Below are 18,293 nucleotides of genomic sequence, written 5' to 3'. Positions count from 1 at the left end.
ATACCAAAAGTTGAAAGAGCCAAGGAAGCATTCCCCCATATAGGTTTCAGGTGGTCCTGCAGTCGTCTGGATCTTGGACTTCTAGCCTCCTCACCTGTGAGGCCATAAATTTCTGCTACTTCCAGCCACCCAGTCTGTGGCACTTTGTTAGGGCGACCCTAGGAAACTAATATAGGATCTAATGTGAAAAACTTTCCTGACATCTTAAGTGAAAATCAGAAAAATATTTGTAGGTACACAATGACACAGCCAATGTTTGTTTCTTTAATGTACAAGAAGAGCATGGAACCACATGGACCAAATGCAAAAGCAGCTATCCATTGGTAGGCTAGGTAGGTTTTATTTATCCAGTTTTATATTTTTATAATGGGGAAAAAAGGGGGGTTGGGTTTTTGTTGTTGTTGTTGTTATTTTTTTAAGTATACCCTGAATGTGACCACCAGCTCCTCTTTTCACTCCCACTGTCAGACCCCTGGTCCTGCCTGGGATCCACCATCCCCACCCCTCCGACCCACCCCTACCCTTAACCTCCAGGAGCCCAGCTGAGATCGGGTCCCTCATTCCTCAAAGTCCTGCAGTGGTTCCCCGGGTCTCCTTACCCTGCACCCACTCCACTGGCCTCACGACCCACGGCGTTGCCCTTCCCCACCCCTGCCCTTGCCCTGCCACACCAGCAGGTTCACGAACATCGGTACTTTCCCTGGGGTTTCTCAGTCTGACCTGCAACCACCGGTGAATCAGTAAATCGGGAGGGAAGTCAGCTTTCTCCCCACGAACAAGACCAAAGGGAGTGGAAGCCAGTCTGTGAGGCTGGGACTTGAAACCCCGGCGTCCGACCCCACATCAAGGCAAGGGCGGAGCCTGCCCCGGGTCCACTCGCCCAGCGCCCTGCCCGGGCCACAGTGGGCGCTCCCTTCGGTTGTCCCGACTCAGGACGCCTGAACCCCCTCCTCCCACCTTTGCCCCCCAGTAAAACCTCCCAGTCCTCCTGACTCCCCCTTTGGCTGCACCCTCACTCCCAGAGCTGGTCTACACGCGGGAGGTGTCAGGATGCGAGAGCAGCGCACGAAGAGGGGGTGGCTCTGGAAGGGCGTGGGCTGGGGTGGGGGCAGCCAGAGCCCGGGGCGGGCAGCAAGCCTGGGCACGAAGGGACCAAGAGCCTGCCCCCCAACACGCGGCCCCGGTCCGGTACTCGCTCGCCCCTGGAACCGATAGCTGTAACTCCGCAAGGAGCGCACCCGGCCTCGGGCCGCCGGGCCGACACCGCCCTCTCGTGGCAATGGGTGTAATTACAAGCTGCAGCCGCCCGCGGAACAGCGTCCTTATCCGCCAAGGACCGTAGAGCCTGACGGTAGAGCCCGAGGTTCCCTGAGTCCAGAGGGCGGGCTGTTCAACCTTAGGACAGTTTCCTAAGCCCTGATACTCCACAATCCCCTGCCTCCACAGCAGCTTCGCCTTGGGACGTGCACATATTAGGATGAGGCCATATGAAACTTCCATTTATTGACTTACAAAAACACAAAACATACGAAAGATACACATAAGCTCAGCCCCACACCTCACCCTTCATACATGCCAAACCCCTCAAACACACACACACACACACACACACACACACACACACACACTCACTCACTCACTCACTCACCTCTACACATTCCTCTTTCCTCTGTGGGACACACAGTTGGCTCTCCCCCCAGGAGCTCTCAGCCATGGGACTGACCCAGAAATACCACCCAGCACACCACCACCTTACCCATGAGTCCCACACGACACTCAGCCTCCACGGAGCCATAAACACAACACCCCTGAGTCCAGCTCCACCCCAGGGTCTCCACCTCTCCCTCCACATCTTCTCTGGCCTCAAACTCACTAGGGATATCCCCATATTGAATGCCTACCTTTCTTGACCTCTAGAGACCAGCCTACAGACCTGCTCCAGTACTTTTCAGATTTTAATGCCCATAGAATCCCCTGGGGAGCTCATTAAAATGCAGATGCTAATTCAGTAGGCCTAGAGTGGGCCCCAGATTCCGCCTTTCCAACCAGCTCCCAGGTGATGCTATGAACCATGCTTTGAAGAATGAGGCTGGGGGATCCCTGGGTGGCTCAGCAGTTTAGCGCCTGCCTTTGGCCCAGGGCACGATCCTGGAGTCCTTCCGGCATGGAGCCTGCTTCTCCCTCTGCCTGTGTCTCTGCCTCTCTCTGTCTATCATGAATGAATAAATAAAATATTTAAAATAAAAAAAGAATGTCACAGTTCTCCCAGAAGTTCCTATGGCTTCATCCCAGGCCTCTCCCCAACCATCTGCCACTGGACTTTCCCACCCTACTCCCTCCCCACACACACACATACACACTCACACACTAAAATGGGAAAGTCACTGATATGTGAAACCAAAGGCCTTTTCTCAGGCTCTGAGAGGCATCTATGCTGTGGGCTGCCCCTTTCTTCTTGAAACATCTCCACCTATGGATTCTGGGTGACTCCTGGTGGGCCCTCTTCTACCTCTCCATTGTGTTCTCTGCTCTCTCCACCCCCTCCCTGGCAGCTCGTGGCCACACTCAGGGCCTCTCCATCCCTGACCTCTCTCCTGAGCTCCAGGATCCTCTTCCCCTTGTCCACTAGGAAGCTCTGCTTGTGCCCTGAAAACACTTTAACTCCACTTGTCTAAAATCCGTCTCCTTGGATCCTTCGTAATAATGGTAACACCTACTTTGTGGTGTTAGTCGGGAATTAAATAAATGAATACGTATCATGTGCTTAGAACAGTACCTGAGGAAGAGTTTGCCATCAATTATCTTCAAGACAGTAAGTAGCCTGTCCTGGGACACCTGAGTGGCTCAGTGGTTGAGCATCTGCCTTCAGCTCAGGTGATGATCCCCGCAGGGAGCCTGCTTCTCCCTCTGCCTATGTCGCTGCCTCTCTCTGTGTCTCTCATGAATAAATAAATGTAAAAATCTTAAAAAAAAAAAAAAAAAAAAGACAGTAGCCTCCCCTAAAGACTCCCAGGCCCTAAAGATTGTAGGCTGTAGGAAGACATCCCATTGTAGGGTTATGGACAAATTCTGCCTTCTGTGTATATGTGTCTTTTTTCTTCTGTCATTTCCCAGAGAAGGTCTCTATCAGACACTAACAGGTCTGCAGCATAGCCCTCACACTGCTGCTAGCTCCCTCCTTTTAAAACACTCCCAGGGCAGCAGCCAGAGGAAGAGGCAGAGAGAAGGGAGTCCCCTGCTGGACAAGAGGCTCATGGCAATACCGAAATTCTTAAATCCATAAATTATATATTTGTGGAGTATTTACTGTTTCACATATTCATGCCTTGCAGGAAAACTACTCATGGAAGGGACGCCTGGGTGACTCAGTGGTTGAGTGTCTACCTTCAGTTCAGGGCCTGATCCTGGAGTTCCGAGATCGAGTCCAGCATCGGGCTCCCTGCATGGAGCCTGCTTCTCCCTCTGCCTCTGTCTCTGCCTCTCTCTCTCTGTCTCTCATGAATAAATAAATAAAATATTTTTTAAAAAAACTATTCATGGAAGAAGCAAACTCGCTTTTATTGAGTGTTTGCATGTCAGACTGGTAACTGCCACCTATGGGGAGTTCATTGAATTTTCTCATTTGTCCGATCATACACAGCAGTGGGTAGATAGTATAATAAATCCCCTGTACCCATTGCCTAGCTTCAACAAATATCAACTCCTGACTCATAGTGAGCCTAATTGCATCTGTTTCCCCACACTGCTTTCTGCCCTCCAGGGTTATTTTGAAGCAAATGCAAGACATCTTATCATTTCATCTATAAATATTCATCATGCACCCTAGAGTACACGGAATAATTTTAAAAACACCACATACAATCATAGCATACCTAAAAAATAATATATCAAATATCCTTTGTGCTCAAATTTTTCCAATTGTCTAATTTTTTAAGGTTTGTTTGATTCAGAATCCAAATAAGGATTAAAAGAGACTTTTTTAAAGATTTTATTTATTTATTTGGCAGAGAGAGAGAGAGAGAGAGAGCAAGGAGCAGGGGCAGAGGGAGAGGAAGCAGCAGGCTCCCTGCTCAGCGGAAAGTCTGCTGAGCAGGGAGCCCTGGCATGGGGCCCTATCCCAGAACCCTGAGATCATGACCTGAGCCGAAAGTAGATGCTTAACTGACTGAGCCACCCAGGCGCCCCTAAAAGACATATATACTTTTGAAGCTAGGCAATGGGTACATACACTGCTGTGTATGATCGGACAAATGAGAAAATTCAATGAACTCCCATAGGTGGCAGTTACCAGTCTGACATGCAAACACTCAATAAAAGCAAGTTTGCTTCTTCCATGAATATATACTTTTAGGGGCACCTGGGTGGCTCAGTCAGTTAAGCCACTGACTCTTGATTTTGGCTCAGGTCATGATCTCAGTTTGGGGGATTGCCCCCCCCCCCCCCGTGAGGCTCCGTACTAAGCACAGAATCTGCTTGAGATCCTCTCTCTCCCTTTCCCTTTTTCCTGGCTTGCACTCCCTCTCTCCCTCTCTAAAATACATATATACATACATGCATCTTTTTGGGGCACCTCACTGGCTCAGTCAGTAGAGCATGTGAATCTTGATCTCATGGGTGCGTAGAGATTACTTAAAATCTTTTTTTAAAAAATACACCTTTTCATCTAATTCCACCCTTCTCTCTCCTCCTCTTTTCCTTGTAATTTATTTGTTGAAGAAAGCAGGTTACTTGTCCTATAGTTTCCCACGGTGTGGGTTTTGCTGACTGCATGCCCATGGAGAGCTCTTCATCTTCACTATGATGCAATGAGATTAAGTTTTATTCTCTTTCCCCCTTTATATGTGTGAGAAAATGGGAGCTCAGAGAAGTTAAATGCCTTGGCCAAACCTCTTTAGTCAAGGAAGTAGCAGAGCCAGGCCTCCTGACCTCCAGCCAGGGAAAATGGGACTACATCCTCAGGGCACCCTGATCACCGCCTGGCACACGGTGTGTGCTCACAAAACTTTATAATCTCCCACTGGGCTCTTCCTCCTCACAGATGAGGAAGGCCACCTTGGGGCTGTCTGAGTAATCATAGGACCAATCCCACGACAGGGTCTACAGAGCCAGTCTCCCCTTTCCATAGGGCCCTACCTCTTTCTTGCTGTTTTCTCTTCATTCAGTCATTCATTCATTCAGTAAATGTTTACTGGCCACTTCTCCCATGCCAGACACCATTATGGCATGTGAATCAGTGTGGCTCTGGGCCTCTGTACATGGGTAGATGGGTATGATCTTAGGATGTATGTCTGCTTCTAATTCTGTATGTTGTGTGTGTGTGCATGTGTGTGCATGTGCACACAGAAGTCTGTGTATATTCATGTCTCCAGATCTGAGTGCCCCCGTTGTCATCACTGACAACAGCTGGGTGTGGATTTGTGTGTTCTCAGTACCTGTTCATGTATATGCTGAGTCACTGTGCATGTAAATGTGCACAATTCTGCATGCCAATGTGTGTCTGAGTGGACCTGTGTCTCTCTGCAGACCTGTTGTGTCTATACATGTGTATCTCTCCATGTGTACATCTGTGTGACTTTGGATGGTGTGGGAATCCATGTATTCTGTGTATCTCTGTACACCCGTCCGTCTACACATCTGTGTTTCTGCGTGCATCTTCATGGATGGTGTGGGTTGCTACGTTTGTGTACTCTGTGTGTGTGTGTGTGTGTGTGTGTGTGTGTGTATCTCTTTGCTCAGGTGCTGTGACTGGAACTGTCAGCTGTCACCCCTGGACCGTCACCTCCATGCCCACCTGTCCTGAGTGGCAGCCAAGGAGGGCTCTAGTAGGAGGGAAAGCCTTGGCCCTTCAAACCAGCTCCTGTGCTCAAGGCTGAAGCCCATGCTAAGCGGAAATATCTGGAGGGGTTGGAAGGTTACGTCTGTTCTCAGCATCTCCATGACCCAGGGCCCGGTGAAAAGACAGGAGCCCGATTCTGGGCAAACTGACAACAAGCTTTGCTCTGAAAAACAAAATAACGGCTTGCTTCAGAGGGGAACAAAGAAAATTCGAGCTGGAACCACAGACTGACAACAATACTATAGCCCCTCAATTCAGAGATATAGGGTCAGGTGGGGGTGCTGACCTCACACCCACACTCATCTCCTCTGTGAAGCACTGCCAGCTCTCCAACCAGAGGCTGGCCTTTCCCCCCAGGAGAGGCAGTGGGGACACAGTGGCCCTGGGGTCACTGGGTCTGGAGTTAATCATTTACTCAGGGTATTCCTGGGCCCATTGGCTGCGTGGGGACACGGCCCCCTGGGCTAAAGCCCAAAGCAGTGGGAAGCAGCTCCCCAGCTGGTGTCACCAGCCCAGGGGAAATGGGGCTAATGCTGTTGGCTTCTGAAAAGGGTGGGCCCTTGGTCTGTGGAGGGAGAAGTCAGCCCTGCCCTCACACAGGCCCCGAGTTGGCAGGAGGCAGGACTTAGCCACAGCTGTGGGGAGAGGGCCTGGAAGGGGCCTGCATTTGGGAGAGGAGTGAAGAGAGGCCAGGGCTGGGGCGGATAGACGGAGAGGGGGAGGGGGAACCCCTGAGCTCAGAGGGGCCAGGGAAGGTGGGAGCTCAGATGATGGGCTGGGACCCCCTCCTCTGGTAGATTCTGGGAAGTGCAGGCAAGAAGGGCGTGGGCAGCCCTATCCTGAAAAAAGAAGGCCCTAGAGGTGACCCCGCAGAGTAGGGGGTACACTCTTCCTGCTTTACTCTCTAATGGAACCCAGGATTTCTAAAAAGGAAAATGGAAAAGTCAGTGGCGGAGGTCACAGAGGTCAGCTTCCCCGCCCTCTGCCAGGAGTCTTCTGCCTGGGAGGGTGCATGCGTGCACGTGCTGTGGTTCTTGCAGGGGATCCCCAGAAGGGGTTGCAATCCTCACCCAGCATCCTCTGGGATACTCAGGAGAGAAGCAGCTCAGGCCACCACTCGCCATTTAGGCAGAGACCTCAGGGTCCTTACTCCCCGCACAGGGAGCATAGAACTTTACAGAAGGAAGAAAAGAGCAGTGGTGAGAACTCAAGATACCTAGCATCTGGCCATGACACTAACAGCTATGTGACCTTGGCTGAGTCACTGCTTTTCCTCTACAGCAACACAAGTTGAGACTCCAGCACAGTGTACCCGAGCGCAGGATGTGTACAAGTGATAGCATACAGGGTGCTTTTAGGCAGTGAGCAGATACAGTACCAAATAACAATGAATCACATCCAGTGAAAGTTTTCATGTCCTTTTCATTTTTTTAAAGATTATTTATTTATAATGAGAGACACAGAGATAGGCAGAAGGAGAAGCAGATTCCCTGCAGGGGGCCTGATGTGAGACTCGATCCCACGACCCTGGGATCACGGCCTGAGCCAAAGGCAGATGCTCAACCACTGAGCCACCCAGGTGCCTTTCAAATTGTGTTTAAGAACAAACATTTGGGGGCACCTGGGAGGCTCAGTAGTTGAGTCTGTCTTCAGCTCAGGTCATGATCCTGGGGTCCTGGGATCAAGTTTCATATCAGGCTCCCCGGAGGGAGCCTGCTTCTCCCTCTGCCTATGTCTCTGCCTCTGTCTCTGTCTCTCATGAATAAATAAATAAAATCTTTTTTAAAAAATGGGCATAATAATAATACTCATCCTGGCCTCATCGTGAGGATTAAATGAGTTACTATATGTGAAGGGCTCTGCACAGTGCCTGGCATTCTTCATATATCAAGAGAAAGCCTCCCAGGGTGCTAGGATAGCTCTGACATTGGGCCCTTACTGGCCTTATGTGTTACCAAGAGACCAGGCAACACTACCTAACTGGAATTTAATAACAGTTTGTTCTGGATTTATTCTTAAGGCTTTCTTCTGTTTATAGCAAGTGATATTGGTCTTCTAGTTATAATCTTGATAGGGATAAACTTTAAATTTGAAAACTTTAATACTAATAACGGGGATTTACCCTCTGGTTCCCTTCCCATTGGATGGATCTAAACACTGGTCTTGGTAGAAAGGAGCATACATTTTGGGAAAAGAAGGAAAAGGGACACTGAAGCTGTCCTCACAGCACTTTATAGTCTGATATATAGCTTATGGCCTAGTTTCAAATAAGGTAAAATAAAATAAAATAAAATAAAATAAAATAAAATAAAATAAAATAAAATAAAATAAAATAAGGGGTGATTTGTGAATATGACAAAATTCTTCAAAGTGGTACCCAGTGTCTGGAGCTTGGCAAACCCTGGTAACCTCATGATTCCAATCTTTGCGTTCAGATGATAGGAGGGAGGCATCCCCGCCCTCCAGTAGAGTTGGCCCGCCTCCACTCTCCTTCCACTTTTCCCCACCTCTCCTTCCAGTCTCCTCCCTCAGTCCCGATAACCTTAACCGTCACTTGCTCTCCCCTCTTGACCTCCTCAAACTCCCCTTTAATCATCCAGAACCTTAGAGACCCTCAAAGCCACCCTGGGTCCCCTGGGCCCTTCCTGGAACCGGCCTTGGCAGCAGATTAAAGACGCCCCGCACCCCTTATCTCTGCCTCGTGACCTGCGCGCGCTAGTGGGTTCCATCCCCCTTCCCCAGGGGCGGGGATACTGTTGACCCCGCCCCCTGACCCAAGGCCTGACCCTCCTCAAATGCACCCGGAGGCACTCAGGGCCCCCAGTTCGCGGCCCGCCCCGGCTGGTCCGGCCCCGCCTTGCAGCAGGTTAAGAGCCCCCCCAGGACCCGGAGCTCGGGACAGAAGCGCACTCGTGGGGGGGCCAGCCCGTCTGGTTGTCATGGCGACGGCGCGGTTGGCCTGGGCCCTGCGGGCCACCTCTGCGGGAGGAAGGCTGCGCGGTCCCCGAAGCACCGGGGACGCCCGGAGACTGAGCGGCAGCGCACGACGGCGGGCGGCCAGGGGCGCCAGCCCGGGGCGCCGGCTCAGCACCGCCTGGGCGCCCGCCCAGCCGGTACGAGAAGGGACCGAGGGCGCCGAGGACGACACCCACGCGCCTGCCGCGGAGGAGCCGGAGTGGACGCCGCCCCCCGCGCCCCCGGTCCCCCCCGAGCCCCTCGAGCCCCCCGGGCCCCCGGCAGGCCGCTCGCTGGTGCAGCGGGACATCCAGGCCTTTCTGAGCCAGTGCGGAGCCAGCCCCGGGGAGGCGCGCCACTGGCTCACGCAGTTCCAGACCTGCTACCACTCCGCGGACAAGCCCTTCGCCGTCATCGAGGTGAGCGGAGCCGGGCGCCGGCCGTGTCACGGCGAGGGGATGGACGGGGGCTGTACGGTTGTACCGCGACGTGTCGCCAGGCATGGGGGGACCGGCTGCGGACTCCGCGCAGCGGAAGCGGGAAAAGGTGAGACGGGCCCGGACGAGTGCCGGGACTGGGTGAGGCTGCGCACTGCTCCAGTAGTCTCCCGCCCAGCCCAGGTGAGGAGACCGGGGACCCTAATCCGCCAAGTGTGATGCGCTGGAGAAGTCCCCACCACCACCACCACCACCACCACCACTGACGCAGTTAGGGGTTCCGATGGCAAGTGGGGAACCTAGACAGGAGCCGCCTGGCTCACCCCTCCCCCCAAGGAGTCCTAGGGTCCAAGGTCGCAGGGAGGCACAGAGGGAGGAACACCAGTGTGAGATAAGGGGATGGCAAGACCCAATGGGGCAAAGGGCGGAGCAGGTGGGCGCCGGTAGCCAGAAATGGAGCCTGACTGTTCCTGGGGAGGGGAGGTGCAGCGACAGGGCCCTGCGGGCCAGGCTGCAGGAGCAAGCGGTTGTGGCAGGAGTCAGGGCCACTGAGGCCCCTTCTGAACGCTCACTCCGGCGCAGGTGGACGAGGAGGTACTCAAGTGCAGTCGGGCGGTATCCAGCCTGGCCTTCGCCCTGGCATTCCTGCAGCGCATGGACATGAAGCCACTAGTAGTCCTCGGGCTGCCGGCTCCCACCGCACCCTCTGGCTGCCTTTCCTTCTGGGAGGCCAAGGCACAGCTTGCCCAGCACTGCAAGGTGCTGGTGGATGAGCTGCGGCACAACGCTGCCACTGCCGTGCCTTTTTTTGGTGGTGGGTCAGTGCTGGGAGCTGCTGAGCCAGCCCCTCATGCCAGGTTAGTGCCGCCCGCCTGGCCCCAGTCCTTAGACCTCACTAAGCTGCCTGCCCTGCCCCAGCCGGGCAGGCCTGGAGGGGGCCCTCTTGAGCATCACGTCTGGCCCACAGCTACGGCGGCATCGTCTCAGTGGAGACCGACCTGCTACAGTGGTGCCTGGAGTCGGGCAGCATTCCCATCTTGTGCCCCATCGGGGAGACGACCGCACGCCGTTCGGTGCTCCTCGACTCGCTGGAGGTGACCGCGGCTCTAGCCAAGGCGCTGCAGCCTACCAAAATCATCTTCCTCAATACCACCGGAGGCCTGCACGATGGCACTCAAAAGGTGTGTCCCCTCCTTCTGGGTCCCACTCCTGTGACTCTGTGCCTGGCTGAGCCCCTCTCATGCCCCCTGCTCACGTTCCAGAGGGCTTCAGTCATTCTCCAGCCGGGTGGGTCGGGAATGGCGTGGTGCCGGATCGGAACCCTCCCTGGCTGAGGACTCTGGGAGGAAGTGCGGGTAGAGGAAGGGTCGGGGAGGGCAGGGGCAGAGTCCGTAGCCAGCTGCAGGCCAGAGGCTCACCCCCTGGCCCTGGACATAGGTCCTGAGTAATGTGAACCTGCCCGCTGATCTGGACCTGGTGACCAACGCCGAGTGGGTGAGCACCAAGGAACGGCAGCAGATGCGGCTCATTGTGGACGTGCTCAGCCGCCTGCCCCACCACTCCTCGGCCGTCATCACCTCCGCCAGCACGCTGCTCACCGAGCTCTTCAGCAACAAGGGTGAGGGCCGTGCCTGGGGGCGGGGGGGGGCGGGGGGGGGAGACCCAGCTCGGGGAGGTAGGTGGGTCTAGGGGAAGTAGGTGGGACTACAGGCGATGGACCGAAGTTGAGGGACAACAGCCAGCGGAAAGCATCTCACTGTGTGAAAATCATGTACATATCTATGCAGACCACAGAAATCACTTCATTGTGTAGGTCTTACAAAGAGGGGCACTGTCCCACCGGCCCCTGTTCTATCTGGACACCCGCCCGCCCCCACCAGGCAGGGCAAAGGCAGGAGCGGACTGGACCTGGCTCTTGGTCCCTTCCTCCTCCATCCCCCACCCCACCCCCAGGGTCCGGGACCCTGTTCAAGAACGCCGAGCGGATGCTGCGGGTGCGAAGCCTAGACAGCCTGGACCAGGGCCGCCTAGTGAACCTGGTCAACGCCAGCTTCGGCAAGAAGCTCCGGGATGACTACTTGGCTTCGCTGCGCCCCCGGCTGCACTCAGTCTACGTCTCTGAGGGGTGAGCCTGCGGGCCCCAGGCAGGGACCGAGGGGCAGAGCTGGGCAGCTGGGGGCCAAGGAGAGGTCCCAGCCTGCCTCTCCCCTGCTGCGCCAGGTACAACGCGGCCGCCATTCTGACCACAGAGCCCGTCCTGGGGGGCACCCCGTATCTAGACAAATTTGTGGTGAGCTCCAGCCGCCAGGGCCAAGGCTCTGGCCAGATGCTGTGGGAGTGCCTGCGGCGGGACCTGCAGACGCTTTTCTGGCGCTCCCGGGTCACTAACCCCATCAATCCCTGGTAGGTCCCGCCCCTCGGGGCTCTGGGCTGCCTCCCCCCACCCCTTCACAGCCACGCCTCAGGGGAGCAGACCACACAGGGAGCCTGAGATTTCCCCAGAAGCGGAGCACACTTAAAAGCACTGGGCCCCACAGCGGTGGATTCCTTGAAGACACTCCCCAACTCTCCAAGAGTCCTGAGAAATCCTGACCTTCCAGGCTCTATTCCACCCTCCAGAGTTGCCGAGCTCTGGCCCCCAGCCCACTGCATGTCTAGTTTTCCTCTGCAACTATCCCCTCACCCAGGTCTGTGGGGACCAACAGGTGAACAAGAACCCCTCCCCTGGATGCACAGACAAGACTGGAGAGAGCAAAGGACGTCCTCAGTCTAACCTTCCTAGCTTTGGGACTCTGGCAAGTCAACTAACTTCTCTGAGCTTTAGCTGCTTCTTTGTGAAAAGAGCATTAATACTACCAGGCTCTTGGCTGCTGCTGTACGGATGAAACCAGATAATAGCAGGGTGCCTCGCATGTAGGAGGTCCTCAAAATAACCAGTGAATAATGAGCACTGGCCTTGCCCTAAAGGCACCCCCCTTCCCCCACCAGGTACTTCAAACACAGTGATGGCAGCTTCTCCAACAAGCAGTGGATCTTCTTCTGGTTTGGTCTGGCCGATATCCGGGACTCTTACGAGCTGGTCAACCACGCCAAGGGACTGCCAGACTCCTTCTGCAAGCCAGCTTCTGACCCAGGCAGCTGACCCTCACCACCAGCCTGCAGGCCCTGGGACAACCAGGGTGAACCAAAAGCCATGCCTGCTGGAGGAGCTCCCAGACAGCCACAGGCTGGACCAGGCTTGATGGCTAAGTGATCTGCAGAGGAGGAAGCAACCCCTACTCTACTCTGTCCAGAGGGGGATGCCCAAATGGGCACAAGCACAGGAAGAAGGGTGTGCCAAGACACACCCCCTCCCCCCCCATCACTGGCTCCAAAGCTATAACCAGATGGCCTTCAATTTTCAGTCTAGGGATTTGGGAGGTGAGGGTGGGGGGCTGGCCTTCTAGGGCTCTACTGAGGGCTAACCTTAAAGGTGGGCCAGTTTCTGTGGTCTCTGTGCTGTTTCGAGGCTCCCTTGCCCAAAAGACCACCCCCCAATTGCTTGATATTCCACCACGTATTTTAATTCCTTCGGGTCTTACAACTTTTCAGGAGGCCTTGATTAAAACAAAAATACTTGTCTGAGAGTCAGCTCACACTTAAGAGGAAATGAGCAGTGCCCTTCTGGGAGCAAGATCTTGAGGGCTGGAGAACCAGGGGACTCCTAGAGGGAAGAGAAGAGCTAAAAGAGATGGGAGTGCCCCAAAGATGTATGTTGTCACCGTCTCCCTCACCTGGGTGTCAGCAGCCCCCGGAGGGGCTCCCCTCCATCCCCCAGTCAGACCAATAGCGATTCCAGCTCTTTCCAACCCAGACCTAGACTTGGATGTTTCCCCCTAGGCCCCACTGGAAGCTGTCACCATCTGCGGGAACAGAATATCTCAGCCGGTGGGAGTCCAAAGCCAGAGGTTTCGTTTCGCATTTTTGACTCCCACCATGTGCCAGGCCCATACTGGCCACTGGGCTATTTTCAATCAGGAGGTGCATGGACAAGTAGGGAGAGGACTACCATGGCACAGCAGAGCCACAACAGAACCGACCCATGAGCAGTCTCTGACTTCCTCAGGAGAGGGGTTGACACAGCTATGTGTGGGCATTAGACAGGTCCGACCTGGAATCCAGCTGTGGCTGTGGCTGGATTTGCTATGTGGCTTGAAGTAAGCTGCTCACCTTCTCTGAGCTTCCATTTCCTCATCTGTAAGATGTAAAACCCTCACAGTGAACACTTAACATTAGTTTTCCCCACTAGCTGCTCTCACCAAAGGTTTCTTCCAAAAAACCAGGAGGAGAAAAGGGGAAAAAAAGGCTAAGACACAGGAACTGGGGACAGATCAAAAGCAGACTATAGGGAGGATCCTGACTAGAGAGCCAAAGGCCTGTGGGAACTCCCAGAACAGGGCAGAGGTCACGGGAGGACTGAAGTAGGCCTTAACCAGATGTGGTCTTTCAAGAACCCAAGATCAATCCCAGCCAATGGCAACGTGCCTTGTGGAGAGAACAGAGAAGCAAAGCCAAATGTCTATATAAAATGTTTATTTTTGGAGGACTGTGTGGTCTGGTGTTTGGGAGGGCACTCACCCCAACCAGGCCAACCATAGTGCTAGAAACAGAATGCAGGAGGCGGGGAGTTAGCCGCTGCCTGCCAGACCCCTGCACACCCCAGACTGGGGCCTGCTCAGCTCTCAAGCTGGGGCAACAGGCTAGAGCTGTTTCGGCCCGCAGCATGCCCTGAGAACTCACGTGACTTCTGTAGTGCCTGGCCCCTCAGCTTCTTTTGGCCCAATCCATATGTCAACACACATACTCACTCCCAGTCTCCAGAAAGCACTGCAGAGCCTACCTGACTTGTCAGGCTCAAAAAGGAACTTTTCACATTTGCTCACTTCTGGTTCATGGTCTTCCTTCCTCTGTACCCCCACCCAAGCCCTGTCTTACTCCCTTCTCTGAAACAGGAGACCCAGGAAGCAGCTGGCCTTGGGTCCCTAATAACAAATGGGAAAAAACCCTGGAAGGCATCTTCATGAGGCCTCCCACCACCCCCAAGGGCCGAGCCCAGACACCGGGGAAGAGACCTGCCTCCTACCAACACATACACACAGCAGAGAACCAAACCAACAGAGCAGAAAGCATAAAGAAACAACTGGGCCAGCAAGGAGGAAGGCAGGGTGGCCCTGGGTGACCCCCTGCACCCATCTCAGTCCTCGCCATGCCGCTCAGCCATCAGTGGCCAGGATGACAGCAGCCCCGAAGATGCCCACGCTCTCTCCAAGGAGCTTCATCTGGTTCCAGAACTCAACGCGCCGTGTGTTGTGCCAGTAGGCGACATTGCCATCAATGAGCAGCATGACCGGGGGCAGCAGTACAGCCAGGATCTGGGCAGCCAGGGTCACGTAGTAGCCTGACAGGAAGGCCAGGGCCAGGACGCCATACAGAACGAAGAACAGCTGGATCATCAGCTCCCCTCCTGGGAGATGGTTCAGATATGCCAGCCGGTCCTCCTTGCTGTGCTGCAGTGAGTAGGCCTAGAGACACACCATCCTCTAAGTCTCTCCAGCAGGCTGAGAGGAGCCGGTCTGGGGATGGCTGCCCTGGAGATGGCACCTGCAAGTCAGCCTCTGCAAGGTGGGCTTCTGACTCCCATCTCAGACTTGGGGGCTCTCTGAAAATAGGGCCTGCATCTCTCCCACAGACTAAGGAGCTCATGAGGCTAAGGCCTGTCTTTCCTCACCTTCTAGGCTCAGAAGAAAGTGTGTCTCCACAGCCAGACTAGGGCTCTCACCTCTGAATACAGAACTGCACATGGGATACGATGCCCAGTAACGAAGATGAAGCCAAGTGACCTAGAGCCTGTCCAGGTCCCCATCCACACTGGCTCCCTCTAGGTCCTCCACGAGGGAGTACCATAACTGGCTACCCTAGACAACCCCCACAACTCTAAGTGGTAGATCCCCATCTGGGGTCTGAACCCCACCAAACCTCTCTTTTGTCCCCTCTCCCATTCCTCTTGGGGCTAGAGCCATGAGATGACCAGTCCACTCTGTTCTTCTCTCAGGCTTGGGACTGAATGGTCAATCCAACCTCTTTTCTCCCTGGTGGGCAATAATGTTGGGAGAAGGAACTCTCAAGCAGGTCTCAGGAGACTGAAGGGCCCTTGAGGCCCCAAAACTGGCTGAGGAAACCCCAGGAGGTAGACCCATCAGGAAGCACATGCAAGGCCTTATTCTGCCCACCTCCCTGGGTGCTGCCAAGCATGGGCTCAAACCTCATTCCCAAGCAAGCACTTCCAGCCAACGGCCCCCCAACCTACCACACAGATGAGGTAGATGCCCAGGAACACCTGGCCGGTGGACTGGAGGGAGCGGCTGCGGGGTTTCCGGCGGTACAGCTCCCCAGCGCCGCTGGCCAGCACAAGAAAGCCGCCGATGATAGCAACTGTGCGCGAGTACATACGGACCTGGACCGAGGTAAGGGGACCCCAGTCAGGAACTGCAGCCACATTTCTCCTGGCTGTCCAGAGCAAAGAACGGCCCATCTCTACACATCCCATTCCACCTGATGAACCCTCTTACCATTTCCAAGTGTGGTAGACAGGTACAGCAGAGATAGATAATTTTTATCAGAAGTGGAAACTGAGGCCCAGAGGGATTAATAAAATTGTCCCAGGTCCTACAGAAAGTGGCAGAACCCAGATACCAAGAGTTGCCCCCTCTGCACCCCAGACTCAAATCCCAATGTTCTTTCTGCTATATAAGACAGAGTCTGTCCCATAAAAAACAAACAAAACAAACAAACAAACAAAAAAACATTAATCTCATTGTCCTGTAGCTGTTCACTCATCTGCCTCCCCTACTGGACTGACAGTCCATTCCTTGAGGGCAGTGCCTTTGTTGAGGATTATCTACAATCTTGCAGTGCCTGCCATAAGTTCTGGCACTTTCAGGTTTAAATGCTCCACTAGGGATCCCTGGGTGGCGCAGCAGTTTGGCGCCTGCCTTTGGCCCGGGGCACGGTCCTGGAGACCCGGGATCGAGTCCCGCGTGGGGCTCCCTGCGTCGGGCTCCCTGCGTGGAGCCTGCTTCTCCCTCTGCCTGTGTCTCTGCCTCTCTCTCTCTCTCTCTCTGTGTGACTATCATGAATAAATAAATAAAATCTTTAAAAAATAATTTAAAAAAATAAATGCTCCACTAAATTAAATTTTGTAAAATTGGATGGTTGAAACCGGTACTCTCCAAGGTCCCTTTTGCCCTATAATCTGACATTACTAAACTAATGGTTTAAAGGGTTCTGGGAACTAGTGACCCAGGTACTAGTCTCACCTGCAAGTGGTGTGACTTTGAGAAAGTCTGTTTCTCATCTTCGGACCTCAGTTTTCCCACTCTGAAAGGCAGTCTTGTGTGGTCTCTAAGGTCCTTTCATTCATGCAGTCTGGAATAATCTCCACAAGCCTGGGGGTTCTGCATTCCCAGGCTTCACACTAAGCACCTGGCTAGCACCATGCATTACCCAACTGCCCGGGGCCCGGGGTACTGGCCTGGGGCTCCTCATCCCCTTAGCAAAGTCCCGCTTTGGGCCGAGGTGCTCACCTTCAGCCAGTCCCCGTAGTGAACGTAGCCCCCGATGTAGGCGGCGTAGGTGCTAATGGCCAGCTGGAGTGCGGCCCCCAGTGCGAACCAGCGCCGCTTCACCCCAAAGGACATGAAGCTGGCGCACAGCACGGCCGCCCCCAAGTCGAAGTACAAGTAGGGTACTGGGATGTCGGGCTTCCTGCGAGCCGGAGAGGGGAAGAAGCAACGAGGACAGAGTGAAGCGGGAGAAGAGCCTTACGACGACCCCTTGAGTTCCCACAAGCTCCACTGCTCCCCCGAACCGGACGCCCTTCCACGGCCAGGATCCCTGCACTACGCTCGATGCCCACCTTGCCCCAGACCAGAGCCCCTAAAAAGCCCGAGGCCCCAACTTCTTCCCCACCTCACCGCACCCCCGTTCTTGGGACGGGCGGTACCGCCCCCCACCGCACTCGGCGGCCGCGTGGGCCCGCTCACCGGCGCGCTTCGGCCCTCTCAGCGTACAGCATGAGCTGGCTGAAGCAGCCCCAGAAGGGGCAGCGTGTGAGCAACACCGAACCCAGCTGCATTATCAGCTGCAGCATCCACCGTCGAGAACCCATCTTCGACGCCATCTTGGGGAAGGGCAGTCCGCTGCGGCGTCACCCCCGACGGGGAGACCGGCGCGGGGAGGCGACACGCAACTTCCGGCTCTCGCGGAGCGGCGGGGGTGGGGGGGTTGGGAGCAGTATCTTTCCCTCCCGACGGGAAACCATGCTCTCGCTCTCTAGTTCCGGACCGGAGCAGGTGTTCCCTCTGCAGATTTCGACCTTTCCCTCTGCTCATGGCGGCTTAAGGATCCTTCCTCTTGGCTGCAAAATTGAAAACTAGACTAGAGGAAGGAACAGTGGGTTCAGCTTACCAGAACCGTGGGCAATAACCTGATGCAATGAAGCTTACTAGTCTTTGCATGCTGCTAGACCTGGGGTCCAGGCTTCAGTCCAACCCTAAGGTTCTTTGGGCATGTCCCTACACTTTCCAAAACCCATCTGTAAAACGAAGAGGACATTTACCTCACACTGTTGTTATGAGATTTAAATGTGACTGTGTTGGTACCAGCTCATAGTAGGGGGGTAGATAAATGGTGTACACAGACACACAACCCCTCTACCTCTGTTTGTTTTCAGAGTAAGGCGTTCTCTTAGCTAAGTCACTTGTAGAGAAGTTTGGTCTCCTTCGTCCCCTGAGAGAAGAGCAAGATTAGACGTTTGTGCACAGGACATCTCAAATGAGTCTATCCTTTCCAGCTCCAATGCTCCCGCTCTAGCCTGAACTACCATCTTCTGATGGTTTAACCACATCAGGCTTCCATCCGGCTTCCCCAGTTTCTCCTTTGTCCTCCTTGTTTATTCTTAGCTCCCCTGGTTTATGTTTTCATGACATCAGGTACCCTTCATTTTAATCCCTCAGCACAATGGCAAT

General features: G+C 54.4%; 2 protein-coding genes across 3 annotated transcripts; one reads left to right on the top strand and one right to left on the bottom strand.

The window, feature by feature from the left end:
• Positions 1 to 8,657: 8,657 nt before the first annotated feature.
• NAGS (N-acetylglutamate synthase) lies at positions 8,658 to 13,813 on the top strand. 2 transcript variants are annotated; one of them, XM_072747077.1, is made up of 7 exons: positions 8,658 to 9,210; positions 9,811 to 10,085; positions 10,196 to 10,409; positions 10,666 to 10,846; positions 11,182 to 11,353; positions 11,449 to 11,631; positions 12,217 to 13,813. In XM_072747077.1, the coding sequence occupies exons 1-7, from the start codon at positions 8,776 to 8,778 to the stop codon at positions 12,368 to 12,370; spliced, it is 1,614 nt and encodes a 537-aa protein (XP_072603178.1). In that variant the 5' UTR covers positions 8,658 to 8,775; the 3' UTR covers positions 12,371 to 13,813. The 2 variants fall into 2 exon arrangements, with proteins under 2 accessions (XP_072603178.1, XP_072603179.1); XM_072747078.1 differs by lacking the exon at positions 11,449 to 11,631.
• On the bottom strand, positions 13,784 to 17,577 carry TMEM101 (transmembrane protein 101). The gene is made up of 4 exons (XM_025986894.2): positions 17,310 to 17,577; positions 16,851 to 17,031; positions 15,575 to 15,721; positions 13,784 to 14,789 (listed from the first exon to the last, which is right to left on the bottom strand). Exons 1-4 carry the CDS (start codon positions 17,444 to 17,446, stop codon positions 14,481 to 14,483), a joined length of 774 nt encoding a protein of 257 aa, XP_025842679.1. The 5' UTR covers positions 17,447 to 17,577; the 3' UTR covers positions 13,784 to 14,480.
• Between the last annotated feature and the right edge of the window lie 716 nt (positions 17,578 to 18,293).

The sequence above is a fragment of the Vulpes vulpes genome, chromosome 2 (genome assembly GCF_048418805.1).
Source record: "Vulpes vulpes isolate BD-2025 chromosome 2, VulVul3, whole genome shotgun sequence".
Taxonomy (NCBI): Eukaryota; Metazoa; Chordata; class Mammalia; order Carnivora; family Canidae; genus Vulpes; species Vulpes vulpes.
This window is presented reverse-complemented; position numbering and strand designations above follow the sequence as displayed.